This window comes from Alligator sinensis, unplaced genomic scaffold, assembly GCF_000455745.1.
Source record: "Alligator sinensis unplaced genomic scaffold, ASM45574v1 scaffold2023_1, whole genome shotgun sequence".
Lineage (NCBI taxonomy): Eukaryota > Metazoa > Chordata > Crocodylia > Alligatoridae > Alligator > Alligator sinensis.
Window position 1 is genome coordinate 5043 of NW_005843382.1, and position 23211 is coordinate 28253.

Genomic DNA, 23211 nt, shown 5'->3' on the forward strand with positions numbered 1-23211 from the left:
TGCCAGGCAAAAGTGTGGTTTGCTACAAAAATAAACTCCAAACTCTCACTTTCAATGCCACAATTGTCTACTTGATACTAAAACTGCTGGTAGGCAAAACCAAAGCATTAGGTAGAGCTGAGATCACCTGAGCAGATCCACCCAGTAACGTGAAAAACTTTACGTGCAGAAAGAAAAGTGATAACACATCACATAATCACAACTTAGTAAAGAAAAATCACTTAGATTTAAAAATCAGGCTTAATCTAATTTCAAAGACAATACCTGGTGCTTTCTCCACAAAGATGACTTTGGAGTCTTGCAGAAAGTTATGGCCAGAAAGTATCATTTTTTTCCCTCCAATCACAGGAAAGCTGTCAGTACTTTGCTTTTCCACCAGAGGCAGTTCTTGGGCAGATCTTTGGGCTAGCAAGTTATAGAGAGAGCGGGGGGAAAGAACCACAAACACATACACAAAAATAAATAACATTTCTTAGTAAGTGACCCAACATTTAGTCTCATTAGACAAACTGAATTTATTATAGAAATCAGAGAAAGGTCAGGAGATCTTCAGGAACTCAGTACCCAGTTGGTTTTAAGTGCCTTAATTATACATCTTGCTATTATATATAATACTTTGAATTCAAAAGTATCATAACCTGCTGTTTCAATAGCTAGTTTGTTCTGTAGTACTTAAAAATGTGTGTTTAGTTTAAAAAGGAATTTCCCCATCCAAAACATAAAGCAATATTTAATTGTGTAACTGCCAAAAGTGTATATATGACAATTTGTACATGTACAAGTCTCGAATATAAGGACTGAAATTCTGTAGAATGTCTCGCTGTAGTCATGGGCTCAGTAACCCAGTAACAGTCACAGCCCAGAGACCTGCGTTTTCATGTTTAATGTTTTCATTAAGTTCTGAGTGTCAAGATGCATGTGGACCATGCACACGGTATCTTACATCCTTCTGGCATGCATTTTATCATTCTTGACAGAGGTATTCATCTAGCATGTCTGTACTTCAAGGGATAATGTGATATTTTATCTGGCTTACATGGGTCCTTCTGGTGTCACATGTACAAAGAGATGTATGGAGTTTTGGCACCTACACTTAGTCCAGATTCTGTACTTGAAATAACATTTAAACTTTCCTCAGCTGCTGGTCAAAATTAAAGATTTTTTTTTTGGAGGGTGATGGGAGCAGATAATACAGTACACTTTTGCTCAGTCCACAGTCCCTCCAAGTGCATCCTCTGACTCACATGATACATGGATCTACCCAGCTTCATTTTTATTGGTATATTAATCTGGCATGCTTTCACATAGGAGTGGTTCAGGGTATGCACTTCCTAAACTTGCATTACCACAAGATCTTACTACCATTGATGCCAACTGCAGAATTCTCAATGACTAATTGGAGCAGAAGCAGGTTGTAACTGCTCGTGTTATACAATGTGCACTTTATTCTAGAATTTGTCCCTTCACAAATTTAATCTTAAACAATCCCAAAATGGGGACAGAGTTTAAAAATGTTTGGGCTGTTGACAGATTGCATGGACTATGCCAATTTGTGCCAAGCTAGCTCTTAGTCGTAAAACAACTGCTACTCTTCATAGACAGGACAGCCTATCCTTTGCCTAGGAAAAAAGTCACACTTTCTTAAATGAAATCAGGTGGGGGAGGAAAGAGTCTATACTGTAGGAAAAAGGGGATCTGACCTTAGGGTCTGATAGAGCACACTCGTTCCTTGTAGTGGAGATGCCCTTTACTGAGGCTTTTCTTGTACGGGCATCCAGGGTGCAGACAGAAGTGCAGCTCTCAGCTGTAACTCAGAACAAGTTTTTACAAAGCGTTCTGAGTTACAGCATTGCCTCAGACCAAACACAAGTTCACTAGGTAGAGGAGAATCTAGTTGGGACTGGGAGCCTGTAGCTAGGTTTCCATAGCAATGGCCAGGCTCTCTGCCAGTGCTCACTGTTTTCAGAATGGGAGGGGGGAAGGCAGCAGAGGGAGCTCATTCTCGGGGCTCCCTGGCTGGTGCTGAAGGGTGAGGTTGGTGAATTGGAGCGCTTCCCACCTTGGGGGGAGTGGGGAGCTGCAGTACACCTGCCCCACCCTCTAGGAAGGGCTGAAACCCCCCCAGACTGAACTCCCTCTGCTCCCTTTTCCCCCTCCCATTCTGAAAAGAGTGACAGGCTGGGAGCTCAGTAGACACATATTACAAAAGGCACTACATTTTGTGACATCTTTATCTGATACCTCATGCAATGAGGAGCCAGATTTTCACCCAATTGACCATTTTTTAAACTGTTTGCAGCTGTGCACTTGTGTTTGGTCACAGCTATCAACTGCTTTCTGTGGCCAGGAGAAAATCGTCACTTCTGTCTGCACCTCCAAAGGGTAGTGTGCTCTTAAAAGCTCCAGCATCTTTCCTGGAGGTGGCACAGAGTAGTGGCAGGTTCTGACACCACCAAGAGTTGATGCTGTGGCAGACAGATGGTGTAAATCACAGAGCCTTGTCATAAAGGAGGCTGTGGGTGAGACCCTGAGATGATTTGAAAAGGAGGGTGAGACCCAAAGATGACCTGATTTTGAATTGTTTTGCTACTTCCACAGAGACAACAGGATGTAGACAACAAAGGGCCATGGGAACAGATCTTATGCAAGTTTAGTTTGTTAGAATAAGTGTCTAAATTTTTGGCTGAGAGGCTGAATCCAACGCAACCTCCAAAAGCTTTGCAAGTTCCACCCAGAAGTAGAAACAATGGGAGTTAGAATGAAACTTGACTTTCAGCAGCTAGATGAGAACTGCAAAGCCAAACAAAGCAAAAGGCTGTTCCCGTGTTTAAAAGATTCGGAGAACAAGAATGAAATGGGAGTTTCAATGGATGGAAAATGCATCCATTAGTAAATCTGAGAGGCTTATAAAGTGTAGCTTATTCTATCTAAAAGAACCCAAGGCTGAACCCCAGTTCACAGAACTGCAACAAGCTTTCATTATTGCAGCCATTTTTAATATCTAGCTAGCTTCCCATCAAATTATCAAATGGGCTTTTTTTTCGGTAAGAGGGGGAGTTGTGGGAGAAGGGAGGGATGGAGATGTGGCCAGATAGGAGCTATCCAAAACTTTTTTACAGCAGTTACCCTGAGAAAGGGCCTTAGCATAAAGGAACTTGCCTAGGTCAAATACCAGCTTAACACAGCAGACCAAATATTGTTTTGCCAAGGAAACACACATATTTTTGATGAGTACCATAAGAACCAGACGATGGACAAATGCAATAAAACAAAATTTAACATGCAGACAGTAAAAGCTCCATGTCAGGCAACTGGCTGTACAAGACCTGGCAAGAGTAATAGGTCTGTTACTACTTACAACACTCAATAGGATTGGAGGCTACTTGCAGAGAAAGAGTTCTCCCATTGGCTTGCGGGATATGAACTCGGAAGACCAGCCGCACTCGTGTATTCTTCCTTCCGATGTCTGTTTCTCCTTTTCGTAGTTCAATGTCTGAATTTCTAAGTTTTAATATTCCAGCACAATCAATGCTGTTCAAAATAAAATACAGAGCAGTTCAACTAAATCTTTTCAGAGTTCAGATGTAAGTGCAAAGTTTCTATCCTCTTTCCCCTGTTTATTTTTTTAAACCTAAGCCTCCTCCCAGAGACCTCAAGGGAACTTTGGGACAAATATTAGCACTACACAGGAGTTTTCAAGCAGTGCCAATTAATAAGATTAGACTTGCATACATCCCTTGGCTTAAGTTTTACCATGAGTGGCTCCACTGGGGCTACTCACAAGAATAAGTGCTACATGCAGTAGGATTTGTAAAGTTCTCTGTAGGCATCTCTTTGAGAAGACAAAAATATACAGTAGGTATAGAAGCTTTGCACTACTGACCCAATGCACAAAGAAATACTAATTATTTCTTGGTTGATATATTTAAAGACTATTACAGTGGTGAGCAATGTAACATAAAAAGGAACAAACAGGAGTTCATCATCATTGTATTTAAACATTTCTAATCATTCCCATTACTAGCACTTTAGTTAAGAATCATTCCTAGTTTCCATTGCATGATTTTAAAAGTTGATTCTGAAAATACTTCCTATAGAGCTATGTGCTTCTTGAAGAATTAATGGAGGATCAGAATTTCAAAGCATTTTTTAAAAAACCTTTTTAAAAAGGGTTAACGGAGAAATTCTAAAAACAGAACTTTGAATTGAAACTTAGCACAGTTTAAATCAAGTGTAAGTTTTTGAAGATGAAGAAAATATTTTGTTTTAATCAGGCAAGTCATATATTGTGATTTCTGGCTTTTTTTTAATTTTAAAGATAAGTCTACTGGCTGGACTTTCTGCCAAAACAAAATTAAACATCGCAGAATATTAGTTCATAGTACTAATAAGAAAAACAGTAAAAATACATTAAAAATGCAGAACTACTTAAATTTTGGATCTTATTATTGTATTATTTCATGGCAATTCCTTTTTAAATATTAATGTCTAACATGCCTTTTATTATACTGAATATGCACAGTATAATTTTATACACGTGAAAAATAAAATAAGTCAGTAAGCATGTAAATACATTAAACTGTTTCATTTTCTCCTTCCAGACCTCTTGTATCACTTCTGAACCAAACAAATAGTATGCTTTGCAAATGAGGACTGCGGAAGATTCCCCAATATTGTGCTTTTACTACTTGTTAGATTAATAGGTTTCAGAGTAAGAAAGGCCATCACTGACAAGCTCAAAAGATGCTGTGTCACTAATGAACAAATTAGAAGCTCTTAACAATATATATTTACATAAGAAGTTCTAAGAGATATATGATATTCAAGGGAACATCAAAATCCAGTATCATAATTGATATAATACAAAGAAATACATAGTGCATTTCTACTGTAATGCATGTTATCTTTTTATCATTAAAAAGCAGACAAAGGACTTTACCCACAGTTACTTAAGCTTCCAATTTAAGATCCTAATACAGCAAAGTACTTAAACTCATGCTTAAGTTTAAGCATCTGAATACCCATTTGAAGTCAAGGGGACTATTCATATACTCAAAAGTTAAGCAACTGCTCAAGTGCTTTGGTAAAGGCAAATAGGATGATTCAAGAAAATGTTTTGCAGAATTGAGGCCTACTTGAACAAATGAAAGTGAAAAAAGCCTTGTGCTCATGCTTACATGCATTGTTACTGTTCTACAAAGGAAGTCTGGGACTCTGAGCTATAGCAATATAGAGCTGTATGGGTGCCAAGTGGTGGAGTTCTACTATAGCCTTGCTAACGTGCTGGAGAAATGTCTTAGTTCTGATGCCAGATATGTTCAGCCACCTTTATGATAATGATGACAGCGAGAGAAAAATTAAAAATGCTCCCAGCTGGCCAAAAATGGACTTGACCTGGGCAAACCAAGGGCCAAATTAATACTCTGCTGACATAAATTGGTGCAGCATCATTAAGCTCAATGGAGATGTGCCAATTTACAACAGTAGAGAATCTGAACAAGCATTTTGCAAGGCAATTGTGCTATAAAATAAAATGAAAGGCAAGAACCCTGAATCTTTAGTGTAATCATCCTGGTCTCGACTAACCCAGTCATAAACCTCACTCTGGCTGCTGTATGTATATGGTGCATTTCAGAATATTGTACAATTCAATGCAAAGTGATTTCTAACAACTGTGCTTCTAATAACTGCAACAGAAAGAGGTAAACATGGAGTTACAGATTTAGTCTGCATCTTCTTAGCTTCAAAACAGGGTTACTTCATACTTCTTAGTTAGGTTACTTAGTTACTTAGGTTAATTAGTTATTTTGTTAAGTATATGAATGTTGTGGGTGAAATTTGGGCTCTGCTGATGTCACCGAGTGTGCTAACTGGACTTCCATTTCAGTGTGGCCAAAATTACACTGTATACATGCATACAGACATTCACTTAGTCGGGTTCTCTGCACCACTTAAGACTAATGCAGTGGCTTGGATGATACGGCAGGCCTCAGATAAGCTATGTGCATTAGGATGAAAGTTATTTTCTACATATTGTGCGAGCATGAAGTTCACTTGTGTGCAGAGGACCAGTGCACAATTAAAATCTCATTTGAACTCTAATTTGGGAATTAAATGGTGGATAGGGCTTGATGCCTCCACACTGCAGAGGTCTGACCTTTACCCTTAGCAACTATCATCATTAGAATATCTTGCATTTGTGTCTCAATATCATCCTTGCCACTTTTATTTCTAATTGTTTGGTTTCTAATCTGACATGTTATTGTCTCCACTCCAACAGTGTAATTGCAAGACAATAACAGTTCTCTCTAATGAATAAGAGATGTTCTGCTTTTTACACTGACAGCTGGATTATTTGGAAAAAAAACTTTTTGCAAGATCTCTCTTCTTCTCCTAAACCAGAGATGAGTTTTAACAAGCTCTGTTCCTTGTAGTTCTGCATACAGAAGTAAATAGGTGTCATGTTTAGGAACTAAATGCAGGAGCTGAGGTAGGAGATATTTACAGCTTGGTAACTGAGCTACTTATTTTAAATGGCAAATAAGCACATTGGCTGAAACTCTAGAATGAAACTAATCAGTTGTCATAAATATTTGCAAAGTTTATTTAGGCATTAAACCAATTAGGGGCAGTTTGTTCTACCAAACCTTTAGAAACCTGCTAGGAAGCTGGATTATTTCTAGGATTGAGCAGAAAAAAGAGAAAAATGCAGCATAAAGTCAAAAAAAGAAAGAAAGAAAGAATGAAAAGAAAAATCCTAGTGAGCAGACTGGAAAGAAACTGCTAGACAGTCAGGTTCACTGTTTGGTTCTTACATTGCTCTCATGTTGTTTTCTTGCATGAGTGGAATTTCCAAGACTTTGGTGTTGGAAAGTATTGTTTCTTGGCTGGTGGTAGAAACGGTCTTCCCTGTGATTCGATGAACCTGGTAGAAGGCATGGGGTCGCAGCAGGCGGTCGTCTGCAGTCCCAATGAACAGCTGTAGCGTGAGCGGCTCACTTTCTAAGTAACCATGTAGCTGGCAAGAGAACAGAAAACTCCTACTAAGCACCATACACATAAACTGCTAGGAATCAATTAAATTTTTATAAGCAAGAGAGTCTAATTCAAGGAGAAAACTTGTGACAGGTGCTAAGTGTTAAGCCCCCCTTTTTCCTGTAATGTAATATTGGTACAATAAAAAGGTACACTTAGAAAATGTCTCATTATTCTAAATGACCTTAGGCACTTTAGTTTGAGCTAGCCTTTGAACAGTTTTGCTGCAGGCAAAATACTAACTTTGTATTAATTCTGTAACAGCATTCTGCGAAATACAATGGAGTCAATGTTCCCCCAGCAAACTGAAGGCAACAAAACCAATGGACTTGAAATTACAGCTCATCCCTGAATTCCCTGTATTGCCCTGGCAGCACTAGCAAGCTGCTGGTTAGGTCGCTTTTTCTTGATCAATTCTATGCTGCCAAATGCTGACCAGGATAGATTGGGAATATATTCTATATACGCACTCATTCATAAAGTTTGTAGAATTCTTGGAAAACTGCACACAAATCCCACTAAGGTCACTGGGCTGAAGTCAAGTTTTATCCATGGTATCATAACCCCAATCTTGTCCACAGACTCATTTCTGATATCTGTTGGTGAGACACAAGAATTGGCCCAGTAAATCTAGCCTCACTTACTCTAATGCGACTAGATTAGCAATGTTACTGCACTGATAGAATCACTCTGGATTTATATTGGTGTAAGAGACATCAACATTTGATCTACCAGCATGGATGTCTGACCCTAAATTAGACAGATAAAACTTTGTATTAATTCTGTAACAGCATTACATTAAGCTATTGGCTAATAGGCTCTCGCTAGTACTACTAGGCTATCAGCTCCAATAGTTTGATATCACTAACATCAGTTCTATTCATGATACCTGGGTAAATGTTTTTATTTAAATGCAATCTAAATGAGAATATTGTAGATTCTGACTTGCAAAGAGTGACTTTAATGGGATACAAACTTAGTTTGACAACTGCTGTGTTGGCTCACCTAGTGGATCCGTCACCTTCAGATTATGAGGGTCTGAGGTCAGAATTTTGGCTGCAGTAATATGCAGCATTCATGAGCCTTGAAAATCCAGGCAACTAATGGAGGTGTTAGGAGGGCACGTAGTAGGAGGAAGTCTCCTAATTGGTTAAGTCTGCTCTGGTGTCTGGCTACAATTGGCAGACAGGAAGAAGGGGGAATTGGTGATGACTCATATCACTAATGCTGTGCCAAACTAAGTCCAGTGTTGCATGCAAAATGTGAGCTAGTCAGTCACAAAGGGCTTCATTGGTTTTCTCCTCTTTGCGTTGTAGGCTATGTAGTCAAAGGTATGACTATAGCATGTGCAGACATACCTGAGATAGCTTTCACCTTTAGTACTGACAGCACTGACACTACTGAAACAGTCAGTGGATGTTAGTCCAGGCTAGCCTCGCCATTACTGTTTGTACCTAGGACTTTAAAGCCTATTGTCACTGCTTTTTGTCTACTGTCACTACCTGAACTCGTGACATTGAATCTGGCTTCATTATACCTGCCTGTGCTGCGGTTCCACCACTGAGTGCAGCTTAGACCCAACCTTTGTCTCAAAGCCAAGATGCATCCTAATTAGCCCATTACTGTCAGACACAGAAAAATTGTTAAAAAAAACCACTTTACTCTTTGGCTGCTGAACTCATCCCTATAACAGAGAGACTCTAACAGGTATGCAGGAGCCTATCAGGAGAGTTTTCCACTATTTCATAAGCTACACAACTGTGCACCAGGCACATTTGTTTAGTTTCCTCTAATAACAGCTGAGTTGCCCAGGTGCCAGAAGTTGTTATTTAATGAATGAGAATAATTTTAGTGAATATACCTGCAGATGCAACATGTGCCCAGATAACTTTGAAAACAGATCACCAGCTTTTTTGCCCCAGAAAACTGATTCTTGAGACATCACAAAATCGAGGAGAACACACATACAAACACCAGATTCCTAAATGATGACTGGGCAGGTGCCATTCCAGGAGTGATACTTTAATTCTTTTAGAGAGGAAGATTAAGATTTAGTGTGGTGTAATCACTGCTTTGCTACTACAGAATCAATCTAACAATAACACTTTTATATTGGGAGGTGTTATAAGGTATAGTAGCCTGGTTCTTTAATTTTTACTGATACACGTTGGGACATCTCCAGTTTCACCCTAGCTAGAAAGGATGCATATCAGAGTCTGTTAACTCCTCTTGTAGGAACACAAGATATTCCATGCAGACCTCCAGTGGACATACATATTTATATAATGATGATATTATAATAACAATTATATTATTAGTTCAAGGGGTTGGGTATTTGACCAGTCAAATAAAGTTCAGTCAATTGACCAGTTACAAATTGGTAAAAAATTGCCAATAGATCCAATTAATACACCAAAAAGCACAATTTTTCCATTAAGTAATTTGTCCAAAAAACAATAAAAATCATATTTCTGTCATGAAAACTACAAAAAATGTAGTTTTTTGTAAAATTGCTATACTCTTTGACCAGTCAAAAATATGCGGTCAATTGACCCGTCAATTGACAATATTTGACTGGCCAACTGACTGGGTTGTCAACTCTATTAGTTCATGCTTCAGGTCCTAAGATGGTTACAACATTAGTCAGGAAGAAAATGTGCACGCATAAGTTGGATCCAGACGTGCAGGCATGTGCATTTTTTCGGCACCGCAAATGTCTTTGCAGCACCATAAACCACACACCTGGCATGTTTAAATGTGCCCTGAGCTGCAAATATGCAGCCTGGGACAAAATTTGCTACTGGGAAATCCCAGTAGCAAAAAAACACCGCAAAAAAAGCAGCGCAGCTTATGCCACAGGAGCATGCACTGGCAGACATGGAGGCTTTGTCCTCCAGGGAGACAGTCTGCTTGCTGGCCAGAGCATCTCCCCTCCTCTAGTTGTCCCCTGACTCCCCCAGTATCGCAGGAGCTGGGAGAAGCAGGGAAATGGCAGTTTGCCCCACATCGACTGCATGTGCAGGGGTGTGCACAGCAGCAAAAATTTGCGCTGCTACTATTTTTGCTGCTGCAAGTGCATGCTCCTGCATGTGAGGATGTGCCCGTAGGGAGTATTGCGTGAGTTGCCTGGTATACCGTGGTTTTGTTCACCTTCCTTTGAATCCTCAGATACTGTTCACTGCAGATAACAGGAAATTGGCTAAATGGATGAACACAATTTTTGTTTGCCTAATTAATGCATGCACTTTGAGGGAGAAGACTGAAAGAGATTCAGCTACATTCCTATAGAAGTCCCCTGTCCTGTCCCCCCCCAACAAAATCTGCAATGTTGGGATATTGTATACACGGATTTCATCTGGAATTTAAGTATGTTCAATTTTAATGTTAGAGACATTGTTGGTGGTTTTGCCTCCTCTACTCTTTAGCTGTGGTCCATTGAAGAAATTCTCCTTTGGGCCTATGTTGTGTAAGAGAGGTCAGAATAGACTCTCCTGTGGATTCTTTGAACAAATGGTTACCTGTGAACATATGGGAGTAGATCAGGGACAGGCAATTATTTTGGGCAGAGGGCCATTTACTGAGTTTTGGCAAGCCATAGAGGGCCTTATGACAGGCAGCCCAGGGCAGATAAATATTAATTTTCTAAATTTTTAGAGGCTCCGCAGGCTGGATAGAATGGCCTGGTGGGCCACATCCGGCCCCCGGGCCGCATTTTGCCTACCCCTGGAGTAGATTCAATTGTCCAGGTAGCTCCTTAAAGTCCTATGTTTCCTTATGTCCTGACTTCCTTACATTAATGTTGCCCATTATAAAATGGTACTACTTGTAAAGTTTTCATTCTGCTCTCAGGTTTTCATGAACTTGCTAGACTGGTTCATTTTATAATTTTACATGGAGTGATAGACAGCCCATGACCATTTGGTTTCATGCAAGCAGATGTGGCTCATTATAGCGGAAGTTGAGAGTACTACAATAATTTTCATTAATTTTTGGAAGCCCCTCTTCCCCCAGGATATGACACCAAGCTGCTGTTAATACTCTTATAAGATAAAAGAAGACCTAAGTCTGCGTGTTGACTTTAAACATGTACCATGGCCTGTATCCTTAAGTTCAATTAATGACTTCAAGTCTTCAACAGCCACAAGCTGCAGGGAAAAGACTTATTTCCTACTGAATCTGAAACTTTTGTAGAGACTTTTGAATTTGCTTTCTGAGTACATGTAAAAAGCTACATTTTCAAGATTTCAGTGAGAGGTTTTAACAAAAGATGATTTTTGCCAGTAGGTATTGGTACCACCATTTAAAGAAAATCGGCAGTAAAAATGCATTTTGTTATATTATAGCAATTCTAAGCCCCCTGTCTGCTTGACTGCATATTTTTCATGTTTCTATATTAGTTTTGATAACTTGCCCATCAAAATGTGAATGCCCTTAGAATATGTTATTATCACAAGTATCTCTTCAGGTTTATAAGGGACTTCTTTATGTTTTTCTGCATTTTCAGCTCCTGCTGTTGATCTTGCATGTAGCTACTAACATTTTCTTTATTACACACAGTCCATTTTAAACACCTAGTAAAAGTATCATACTTGGCTCTTACTAAACAGCAGTGACAAGGTCTTGTTACAGGTACATACATTTGCACTGTATATGAAAATGTGCTTCTTAATGTCTGAAAAGCAAAAGAAATTAGCTACAGTCTAAGCAGCTAAAAGGCAATTATAGCACAAGTTGTGACCATGTGGAAAAGGTATGTTCCTACTCAACGTAGATGTACCCCAGTACACCTTAGAGTCATAGCTGTTTACTACTGTTACCACTGCAGACTCAGTAATGCTGTTGCGGAGTAACTTGGATTCTATTTTGCCTCGTGCCTCATCAATATTTCCAGTCGTGGAACCTGAATGATGATGTAAGAGCTGGACCTGGTGATGGTGCCCCAGGCAGAAAAAACTCAGCTAGATTTTCAGCTCTTAGGGAAATAGGCAGTGTAGCCAGCAACATTACTGGGGTTTAAATTGACTAAAACTTATCTGAAAGTTCTTGAGAGAAAAAAAAAAAGACGATATCACTCTGCAACGTCACTTTTACAGAGTCACTTTTCCAACTCAGTTTCACTATTACTGTACAAGGAAAAACAAAAATAAATATATTTAATTCAGAGGCCTGTTAAGTTTTTAGATTAATATAGACTGAGTGAAGAAATAAGCATGTACTGTACTTAATAGATTCATAGATTCATAGATGTTAGGGTCGGAAGGGACCTCAATAGATCATCGAGTCCGACCCCCTGCATAAGCAGGAACGAGGGAGACCCCCTGCATAAGTAGGGAAGAGTGCTGGGTCTAGATGACCCCAGCTAGATACTCATCTAACCTCCTCTTGAAGACCCCCAGGGTAGGGGAGAGCACCACCTCCCTTGGGAGCCCGTTCCAGACCCTGGCCACTCGAACTGTGAAGAAGTTCTTCCTAATGTCCAATCTAAATCTGCTCTCTGCTAGCTTGTGGCCATTATTTCTTGTAACCCCCGGGGGCTCCTTGGTGAATAAATACTCACCAATTCCCTTCTGTGCCCCCGTGATGAACTTATAGGCAGCCACAAGGTCGCCTCTCAACCTTCTCTTGCGGAGGCTGAATAGATCCAGTTTCTCTAGTCTCTCCTCGTAAGGCTTGGTCTGTAGGCCCTTAACCATACGAGTGGCCCTTCTCTGGACCCTCTCCAGGTTATCCGCATCCCTCTTGAAGTGCGGCGCCCAGAACTGCACGCAGTACTCCAACTGCGGTCTGACCAGCGCCCGTTTTGCTGAATCATGCCACAAGGACTTGAAGAAATGTTAGACTCATATCATATTCTTCTATTATAAGATTTTATTTTTAAATCAAGACTCTGGTGTTGCCAACTCCTTTAACTTCCTCCTAAGTCTTGTCTTTTAATATTTGTTCTTCCTTAATAGCTCCAGCTCCAAGACTCACATGGATACTTCAGAAACTCAGCTTTCTACTACTAATAAAATTGAGTTCCTAGCTACCTTGTTTATGGAAAAGAAACTAGAAAATGTTAATTCCTGAAAGGTTAAAAAACCAGCATATCAATAGAAAGATGCAAAATGCATTATTTGTTAAACACTCATGATTTTTAAGCCAAACCCATGATTGTTAGGACCCAGGTCATGAGTGTTGAATGCTTCATTCCCGCAAGACCAAAATGCTCTTATCTAACAACTGCTTCCATCTGATGTCTAAGCTCTATTCATTATTTGGTTCTGAATTTGTAATAGGTATTATTTAGGCTATTCAGTAAACACTGTGGCATTCAAGGGCTGAGAAATACATTGCATGATCAACTGCTCACTTAAACTCCAGACAAAATAAATAAATAATTCAGACAGGTTACTCACTAATCAATATAGAGATACCCTGTAATCCCTACACAGACAAAATTCCCAGTGATATAATGTGTTAACTTTAATGGGAGTTTTTTGTTTGGGTAACTACTGCAGGATCTAGCTTTTAGCAGGAGGCATCTCATCTCAAATATGTGATTCTCTTGAAGTTTTATCCATTGCATCATATTATTTACTTTTATATTATGTCACACAATCTCCTATGCCAACAGAAGCAATAAAATATGATGCAAGGATTAACATTTAAAGGGACACATACTGTGCATGTCTAATTTTAGATCAGGCACCCACTATGGATAGCTGAGACAGATGGATCTGGACTCGATGAATATCTGGCACATACCAGATGTCTTAAGAATGGACTAGATTTTTCTCATTGTTAGGCAGTCCTAGAAAGAATATTCTGCTGCTCTCTCCAGCTACTCAAGTGTTGTGTTACTGTCATATCATGCAGCAAGACAAGGAGAAGAGTGGGTGAGTAGTGAAAGCAGAGCTGGAACAGTGTCTGAGCTTTTACATTTGTAAGCAGGTAAGGAAATATGGAGTACAATGGATGTAAAATGGCAAGGGGGGAAAAGGGGAATGAGCATTCCAATTGGTTAGGAAAAAATTTTATACACACACACACATACGTGCATATTTTCCATGCATGTTCTGGAATACTGTATTTGGTTATAAAGATTCTGTTTCCTGGCTTGCAGCATGGGATACATGCGTCAGACACCCTATTTTTATCTTTTTCTCCCTGTAACACGGTCCCAAAGCTGAAGCTCCTCTCTTAACATCTCCAAGCCGAGCACTGGTAACAAGGGCTGCTCTCGACTACATTCTTCATAAGAAAAGTTTTGCTTTCCTATAGATCACACTTTATTTGGCAATGCCTAGAATAAAAGCTATTAAAGGGCCTGGCCACAGCAGTGGAAAGGGGATTTGCTGCAAATAAGACTTGGGGATACATTATTTTTGGAGAGGATTTGGAGGGGGGGGGGGGGGGGGGGGTTACCTTCTCCAAAAAAACCTGAGCATTCTGTGCACTCTGGCCTCTCAGACCTTGTTTTAACATGCTCTAAAAGATACATTCAAGACTTAGCAAGATAACAGATACAGATCTTTGTGGTCAGTTTTTGGTTTTCAAGTGAAAGTAGGTTATATTCAGCTGTCATCTTGACATCTAATTTGCACTGTACATTTTTAGTGCTATTTTATAATACATATTAAATAGTCTTGGAAGTTAAAAATAGAGAAACTGAATCTGGTTCTGATCCCATCTACCCCAGCTTTCCACTAATGTAACTCAGCTGAGATCAGTGGACTTGCACCTAATTTACATCAGTATGAATCTGATCAGAATTAACCCCCTTAAGCGTTATGTAATTTTGAACAAGTGAGAGAAACAGAAAGTTCTGGTTGGCAATTTACTTTGCTAGGATTATCATTGTAATTTTGTCTGAAGTAGGGTTTCTCTGGAATTCCCGATCCTTGCAATGATCTCTTTCACATCTACTCCCACTAAGACCTCTTGATTTTCACCAAGAAACTGCTATTCATCATGACAGATAGGCTGCCAAAGTAAATCCCAGCTTGTCCACTGTTGGTGTCCTACATACAAAGGAATAGTGCTAATACCCTAGCAAATGCAGTCACCAGAGTTTTCTAAACACAAATAAACATTACTGTAGCAGCTAGGGAAGCATGAGGAGAATCACAGAGAGGGATCATCACGCAGTATTTATAATGGCAATAGAGCCAAATCAAATTGCCGGAAGTTAGTGTACAGTAACTTGGGGCATTCCTATCTGGGTCCAACCTTTGGGTCCTATCTGGAACCACCTCAAATTTATAAAATACAATTAACAAATTGAAGAAGAGAGAGAACAATGGTATTAGGAATATTACATGCAGGATTAGTGCACGGGTTATTTTAATGTGAACATTTAACAAATTCTCAGTAAAATTCTGTGATTCACATGCAATGAATTGTGGACTTCAGTGTCCCATCCTAACACATCAAGCATAATTTCAGCACAAGCAACCATTTCAAAGATTGGGAGGTAAACTTCTATTATTTAAACCAAAATGTTTATTTTAACAAGGGCAGTTCAAATATTTTTCATGTTTCCTTCCAAGCTTTTTATGCTTTGGCATGTTAAAATATCTGTCGAAATGCTTAGAAAACTACCTGTCAAAACAATGAGCCCTCTGTGCTTAAAAAGGCTTCCTCAACTTAACTTCAAGAAAGATCCCATATCAAAGCATATGAAAGACAATGTAGCCAGAAACAAGTTAAAATGTCCACATAATCTACTGAAAGAATAACTAAAGAAAAAGCAGAGTATGCTATTCAACATAGCAAATTCTTAATATATATGCTCTTGTGGCTTTAAAAATCAGACCATAAATATGGGAGTAAGCTCCAGAAATCACCATATACGTATTTTCCACAGGATGCAATAACTGAAAGTTCACTCAAGCATTCGTACATCATGCATGCAGAACACTTTAAATTTAATTTTGAAAGAAATAATGAATGAGGATAGATGATGACTTAAGGCCTGATTTTATCCCCAGTGAAGTCAAGGGCAAAACTCCCATTGACTTCAATGAGCAGGACCCGGTTCTTAATACAACTTCGCCCAAGATCCCCTAAGCTACAAAGTGGTGTATACTTTACTATAGTGGCATAAATATCCACATAAAACATTCTGTTGACTAATGCATATGCAAATACGCAATGAGGCTAAAAAGACATTACAGGCAATCCCTGTTTACCGCTGTTTCACTTAGCACTATTTCACTATAACGCTCATTTTAAATTGATACCTGATTTCACTTCGCGCTCAGCGAGTTTCATTATAACACTCACGGTTGCCATCTTGGCTCATTAAAAACAATTGTGGTTGCCATCTTTGGTCATCAAATACTTTTGGTTTTGCTTAATGCTCATTTCGCTTAGCGCTTGGTTTTTCAGGAACCAACTAAGTGGGGGTTGCCTGTATTCTTTAGGCAGCTTGTACACAAAGCATCTAAATAAACCCATTAAAGCAATATGCACTGCATCCATTGTTTCATTTCCAGGTCAGATTGCAATACCATTACCCACTCTGAAAAATGCCTTACTTTTCAACCTGTCCCATCATAAGGGCTACACAAGGAGCAACGGGGTATTCAGCTAGAGTTAAGGTTTCACAGCCTGGGGAAGATAATAAGTAAGACCAAAAGCTCTGATGTGCATCTATTTTGGCCATCAACTAAAGGCAGAAATTCTAGATAGGCTATTTGCGGCCACATGTTCGCAAAAAAGTAAACAAGGGAATAAAATATAAGATCTATAAAGTAAATGTCACACATCTATTTAAGTTGCTGCACCCTGAAGCGTGTACAATAATAGCTTTCCTGTAACCTCATTCAGTTATTATGTCTTTTTTATAGTAACTTCATATGATGAACAATAAAATAAGACAAATAGGTTTAAAAATATTGACCCAATATGTGACTTCATAAAAACTTTCAAATATATCAAAGAGCTTTTCAGTACTGAGAATGTAAAATAAAAACTCAAGACCAAGCTACTTAAACTGTAGTTACTCTGCAAACAGTTCAGACTCAAATTTAGCGATTAACAGTAATAAAATGAATAAAATTTATTTTATATAATAAATATATATATAAATATTTATTATAGTAAATATATATAATCCATGTATTACAACAGGTTCATCAATCAGCCTTTCGGGGACAGAAATTTAAATTTAATTAACACCTAAACGTAATATGGAACTTATTCCAATTAAGTCATATTCTTAAAATGGAATGAGGCTGGGAAGGTTGGTCTTGTGGGTGATTACTTTCATGTGATAAAAAGACAACAGGCATTGGATTCAGGAAACCTGGGGATCTATTTCTATGTGCTCTGTGTGACCCTAAGTACATCACTTAACAGCTATGTCTCAGTTTACCCATACGTAAAAAAGAAATGCATAAAGCAAATCTGTCCACAGATCTAGGATAAACCACCTCTTTTTGAAATACACAGAGAACCCCTGACTATGAATACATTAAAAGACCATTAAAAGACCTCCCTACCCATCAAAATAAATTCCTTTCTACCCATCCATTCTTTAACTTTACTCAAGCTCTGGTGCTAGGACATTCTTGTAAACACAGATGCACCTTATAAAGTGCCTGGAAGCCCCACAGCACTGGTAAGGAAAGGAAGACGAAGTTCTAGCTATTCCATCTCTAGCCCTTTTCCCATTTGAACCCACTTCAGTGACTTATGCTAATCATAGGTACTGGGCTCTTGGTCAAGGGAGATGATTGGAAAGGAAGCAAAGCTTAAAATATTCAGCATATATTAGGCCAAGAATAATGTCTGAGAGTTCCTCGGAGATCCAACAGATAAGCATACTCTTGCTGAGAAGTATCCCTGTGTACATGAAAAGTAGCATCCTGAAGTAGCAAACGGTCTTTAGATGTAAGCCAGCAGTGCTCAAGCTCTTGGCCCAGCAGGCCATATGAGTAGAGCAGGGCTGGTCTGTGGGCTGGATTGGGCCCCAGGTGCCTGGATAGAGCTCCACAGCACCTTGGCTGGTTCCCTCATGCTGAGATTAGGCCCAAGGGCCTGGTGCCACCCCCTTCTAGCCCTGTGTGCTGGGATCAAGCCCCAGGGCTTAGTACCACCCCCTCCCAGCCCCAGGCACTGGAGCTGGGCCCTGGGGCCCAGTGCTGCCCTTATATATTGAGATTGGGCCTAGGATCTGGCACTGCCCCTGCATGCTGGGATCTAGCACCTGAGGGCTCACACTGCATAGGCCCGGCCCCATGTGCTGGGATGGGGTACCCAATCTAGCATACAGGGCCTGGGGATCCCCCACAGATCTGGATTTGCCAGCAGGGGAGTGCTGCCAGGGGCCAGATCTGGTCCATGGGCTGGGGATTAAGCACCTCTGTTGTAGGCCAAATAAAACATGTTGCAGTAATACAAACTGAAGCTAGGAAAGTGTAATGAGGGTGTGCAGCTGAAAGAAGTATGAAATATTCTTCCCAAGCACAAAGAACAAACAGCACTCTAAGTTATCTGTTACTCACACAACAATTGCAGGGGTTTTGACAGCACCCCTAAACTCCATGTTTGAGTGACAAACTGCTATCATGCCCACTTGACTGAGGGCTCTTATATAATTCCTGTCTTTTTCCAGCTGCTTCTTTCAAGCTTTAGTATTACCTCTGCATGTGAATGTGAATAAATTACTGTTGCACCACTGACATGACATTTATTATTTTTACTGCTCCTGGCCCAGAGCCATACCACCTCATGCTGTGATAACCCACAACGAAAGCTGAGTTAGGTGAGTGACAGCCCTCTAGCAAAGACCTTGGTGCTCCTGTCAGTGGCTTCTTTCTAGTCCTGAGCTAGTTGTGTTGATGGAGGTGAAAGAGTTTGGATTAGGTGTAAAATGGAAAACTTAACCATTTTTTGCCATTTAGCCTTTTGGAAGAAGTAGGGGTTCTAATCTTAGGAATAATTTCAGCTCTCTTGTACAGTGTGTTCTCTGGTGAATGTGTAAGCCAAATAAAAAGGAGGCACATCTTGCTTAAAAGAGCAAAGCAAGCTGATTTCAGAATAAAAACCATTCTGCTCTTCCAGAGCTGAGGTTACCCTCGGGCCATGACAATTTGTGCAGAGCTTTCCCTGACAACTGCTTTGCATATTTAACCAAAAAGAGTAATTTTAAATCACTCTAAGTACAACATAATACAAATGCTACCTCCTGACCATCCTCCCAAGTCAAAATGAAGAAAAAATATTGTGCTGCTTGCAAGAATATTTTTTTTTCTTGCTATACCACATTTTTCCTGGATTCCTTGAATTCTGTTCTAAAATGCAAGTGTAGCTTTCCAATGTCCTAATACTAGAGTTCTTCTGCCAATATTAAATAAGATGGCTCCCACCCCCAAAGAAACAGGCCTAGCAGAGGAAGACAGGTGAGCAGCAGAAAGAAGGAACAGAAAGTAGCAGGAGTGTGTTTTATGTGGCACTTTCCTTGAGCTGCAACTTGGACTTTGGTTTGACAGTGCAGCAAAAGAGCAGCTGTTCACATCACGATGAATAAAGATCCATATAAAACTTCCAGCTGCAAATATGCTGTGAGGAATTATTAATCTTAGTGTAATAGAGACGCTGCACATACAGTGACTGGCTCACTAGGCATTTAGGTCTCTGGCCAGGGAAAAACAGCCTTCGTGGCTGCTGGCTTGCAGCTTAACCATGAAATCTCCTTGGCTAAACAGCCATAAAAGCTGCTCCCTATTTCTAAGAAGGACTTCCCTAATCAAATGTAGCCATATGAAGCAACCACCCAAGCTTGCATTCTTTCTAAAGTAATTCGACTCATGGGAATGATGCCCTAGTAGAAGGGGAGAGAAGGAGTCTTTTTTTTTGATGATTCACAAATGTAATGGGTTGCTGGTCCTATGCACTTTGTTCCATCAGCAGGCAGTACGAGAGATTACTGTCCTTGTACTCAGAAAATACATTTTGCACAGCCAGACTTTGAAAAAGTCCCCCTCCCTTGCTGCATCAGCAGTCTGGCTGGATTTTGTCCTACCCTCCAATTGTCCAGTAATTGAAGGGAGCCAGACCTCTCCCCACTATAACCCATCCAAACTGGAGTTATTCTAGTCCTGTAGCTATAATAATTTACAAAAGCTGCATACATTTTCTTGTTGCAGGAGTAGGAAGGGGGAGAACCAGACACTAAGCAGGGAACTGGAGTGTACTGGAGCCAACTACCTCATTTAAATTAACTCTTCATCTCATGAATAACTTCACAGTTCCCTGGTGGGGCTGCAGCTGGCCTGTGTAAAGCAGGGTGACCTTTCCTTTGGTTAGCTTGGTCTGCTGCACGTCCACCATATGTGACCTTTGGGGGATTTTATACCACAACAGGTTGTGTGTTTTTCTCTGGACCAGATGCATAGCAGCTAAAATCTGAAGCATGAGAGACTTTCACATTGCAATTAAACAAACTCACTTTTATGACATAAAAGAGAGCTATGAAAATTTCAGGCAGGTCTGTCTCCTTGATGTTTTTCACTTGGGTCTCCAACTTAAAGGCCATAAGCCCAATACTGATTAGAATAAATCAGAATATACTCTGCTGACATCAATATTGTTATACTAGTGTAAGAGAGATGAGTTTCCCATGTTTAGACAGATTTTCAGTTTTGCATGTTTCAGACCCTGAAGCTCAACTGTACTTCTTCAGCAATCCCTCACATTCGAGAATGATTGTCTTCCATGACTGTCTTATCTGTGTGCCCGAAGATGGCTGATGAGGCCTATCTGGGACTGACAGACTCTACTTCAGCTTGGACATGAGTTTCTGTGTGGGGTGTGTGGCACCGGAGTCTTCATTTGGTTTACAACACACTGTTTCTGCTGCTCCTGTGTTTCTGTCATCTGTTATTTTTGTGAGGTTTTAAAGTACCGAAGCAGACTCTTCCTCCATTTGGGGCGGTCCTTGGCAATAGTCTCCCATGAGTTGATATCAATGTTGCACTTTTTAAAGTTGGCCTTGAGGATGTCCCTAAAGGGCTTTCTCTGCCCTCCTCTTGAGTATACACCTTGGTAGAGCTGGGAGAATAAAACTTGCTTCAGAAGTCTGGAGTCAGACTTCCAGATGACATGGCTGGCCCAACGAAGTTGATACTCATGGGGTTTGCTTGCAGGAAGATGCAACCATTGGTGTATCTGTCTTCCCACTGGAGTTGGAGGATCTTCCACAGGCAGCATTGATGGTACTTCTCCAACAACTTTTGATATCTCCTGTATGTTGTCCATGTCTTAGCTCCATGCAGCAAGACTACTTTATAAACCATGAGTTTGGTTTCAGATCTGATGTCACGATCTTCAAGCACTTGTTTCTTCAGGTGTCCAAAGGGCGGCCTTGCACATTTGAGGCAATGTTGGAGTTCTTCATCAATGTCAGCCTTCTGCGAAAGATGGCTTCTGAGGGACAGAAAATATTCAGTGGTCTCCAGAGTCTCACCGTGGATCTGGATTACCGGAGCTGGGGACTGTTATTTAGGAGCATGTTGGTGGAGGACCTTAGTCTTCTGAATGTTAAGCATCAGTCCCATTTTCTTGTATGCCTCGGTAAAGACATTAACGATTGCCTGAAGGTCTACTTCTGAGTGAGCACACACTACAGCATCATCAGTGGACTGGAGGTCAATGATTGTAGTCAGGGTGGTCTTGGCTTTGGCTCAGAGTCAGCTGAGATTAAACAGTTTACCGTTCATTATTCATAGATTCATAGATGTTAGGGTCGGAAGATGTTGGGTTGGGGGAGGTAGAAGGACTGAGCAAAGATTGAAATAACATTCCTTGCTCTTTTTGTGAGTCACGTGAATCCTCATGCCCTCCCAAAGGCAGATCCAAAGGGGGTGCAATGGCACAGTCACATCCCCTTTGGCCATGCTGCACATGGGCTCTTGGGGCAGGTTCTGGCCAGAGAGTGGGCACTCTCACCACTGCTGCTCATCTCTTTTTTTCCCCTGATGCTAAATTCAGGAGGTCCCAGCTGGCCCAGGAAAAGAAGACCCAGAGGGCCCAGAGACAAAACAGGGGATAGAGGGCTCAGAAAGACAGCAGGAGCCCAGAGGACTCAGAGATCAGGTAGGGTCAGGGTGCTTATAGATCTCATTGGCCTAGGAGTGGGGCCAGGGCTCAGGAAGGGCTGGAGACCAGTAGGGCCACAGCTGCAGACTGTCAGGGCTGGAGAGCCCATGGGTCTCAACTGGCTTAGGAGCGGGGCCAGGACCAAAGGTCAGGGGGACCACAGCTAGAGACTGAGGGGGCCAGAGTGTCCATAGCCCAGAGAAGGGCAGGCTGTAATGGATGAAAAGAGCCAGGAGCCTGCAGCCTGTAGCCCATAGGGATGGTTATGACTGATTAGTATGCATGACATCCGCAAGGCATGGGCATGGGTCTTGGGGAGAATGGATCCCACATAATTAGTCCTTATGGCAGTGAGAAGCAACACTGGTACTCATGAAGAGATCTCACATGGGAAGCCTTGAGGTAGCCTTTTCTGAAAGTAGCAATTTCATCAAGTCTTCATTTCATCAAGACGTGGCAGATAAGAAAAAAGTCAAGATTGCCCAGAGGCAATGTTGACAAGGGCTGAGGGGGATCTAGGGGCATCATGGCCACCCCTGGAATTGGACCGCGTTACAGTCTCAAGTCTACTTGGACATTCGCATCCCTCTTGAAGTGCGGCGCCCAGAACTGCACGCAGTACTCCAACTGCGGTCTGACCAGCGCCCGATAGAGGGGAAGTATCACCTCCTTGGACCTAGTCGTCATGCATCTGCTGATGCACGATAAAGTGCCATTGGCTTTTTTGATGGCTTCGTCACACTGCCGACTCATGTTCATCTTGGAGTCCACTAGGACTCCAAGATCCCTTTCCACTTCTGTGCCACCCAGCAGGTCATTCCCTAGGCTGTAGGTGTGCTGGACATTTTTCCTCCCTAGGTGCAGTACTTTGCATTTCTCCTTGTTGAACTGCATTCTGTTGTTTTCTGCCCACTTGTCCAACCTGTCCAGATCTGCTTGCAGCTGTTCCCTGCCCTCCGGCATGTCCACATCTCCCCATAGCTTTGTGTCATCTGCAAACTTGGACAGAGTACATTTCACTCCCTCGTCCAAGTCCCTGATGAAGACATTAAAGAGTATCGGTCCAAGGACCGAACCCTGCGGGACCCC

At 40.9% G+C, this 23211-nt stretch overlaps 1 protein-coding gene across 1 annotated transcript in view; it reads right to left on the reverse strand.

Moving 5' to 3' along the window:
* Positions 1-217: 217 nt before the first annotated feature.
* NFATC1 (nuclear factor of activated T cells 1) overlaps positions 218-23211 on the reverse strand; it is a 64087-nt gene continuing 41093 nt past the window's right edge. Inside the window, exons 4-6 of the mRNA XM_014527245.2 lie at positions 6816-7018; positions 3359-3531; positions 218-405 (exon numbers count right to left, since the gene is read on the reverse strand). Coding sequence (XP_014382731.2) covers positions 218-405; positions 3359-3531; positions 6816-7018 — 564 coding nt within the window. The remainder of the gene's footprint in view (positions 406-3358; positions 3532-6815; positions 7019-23211) is intronic.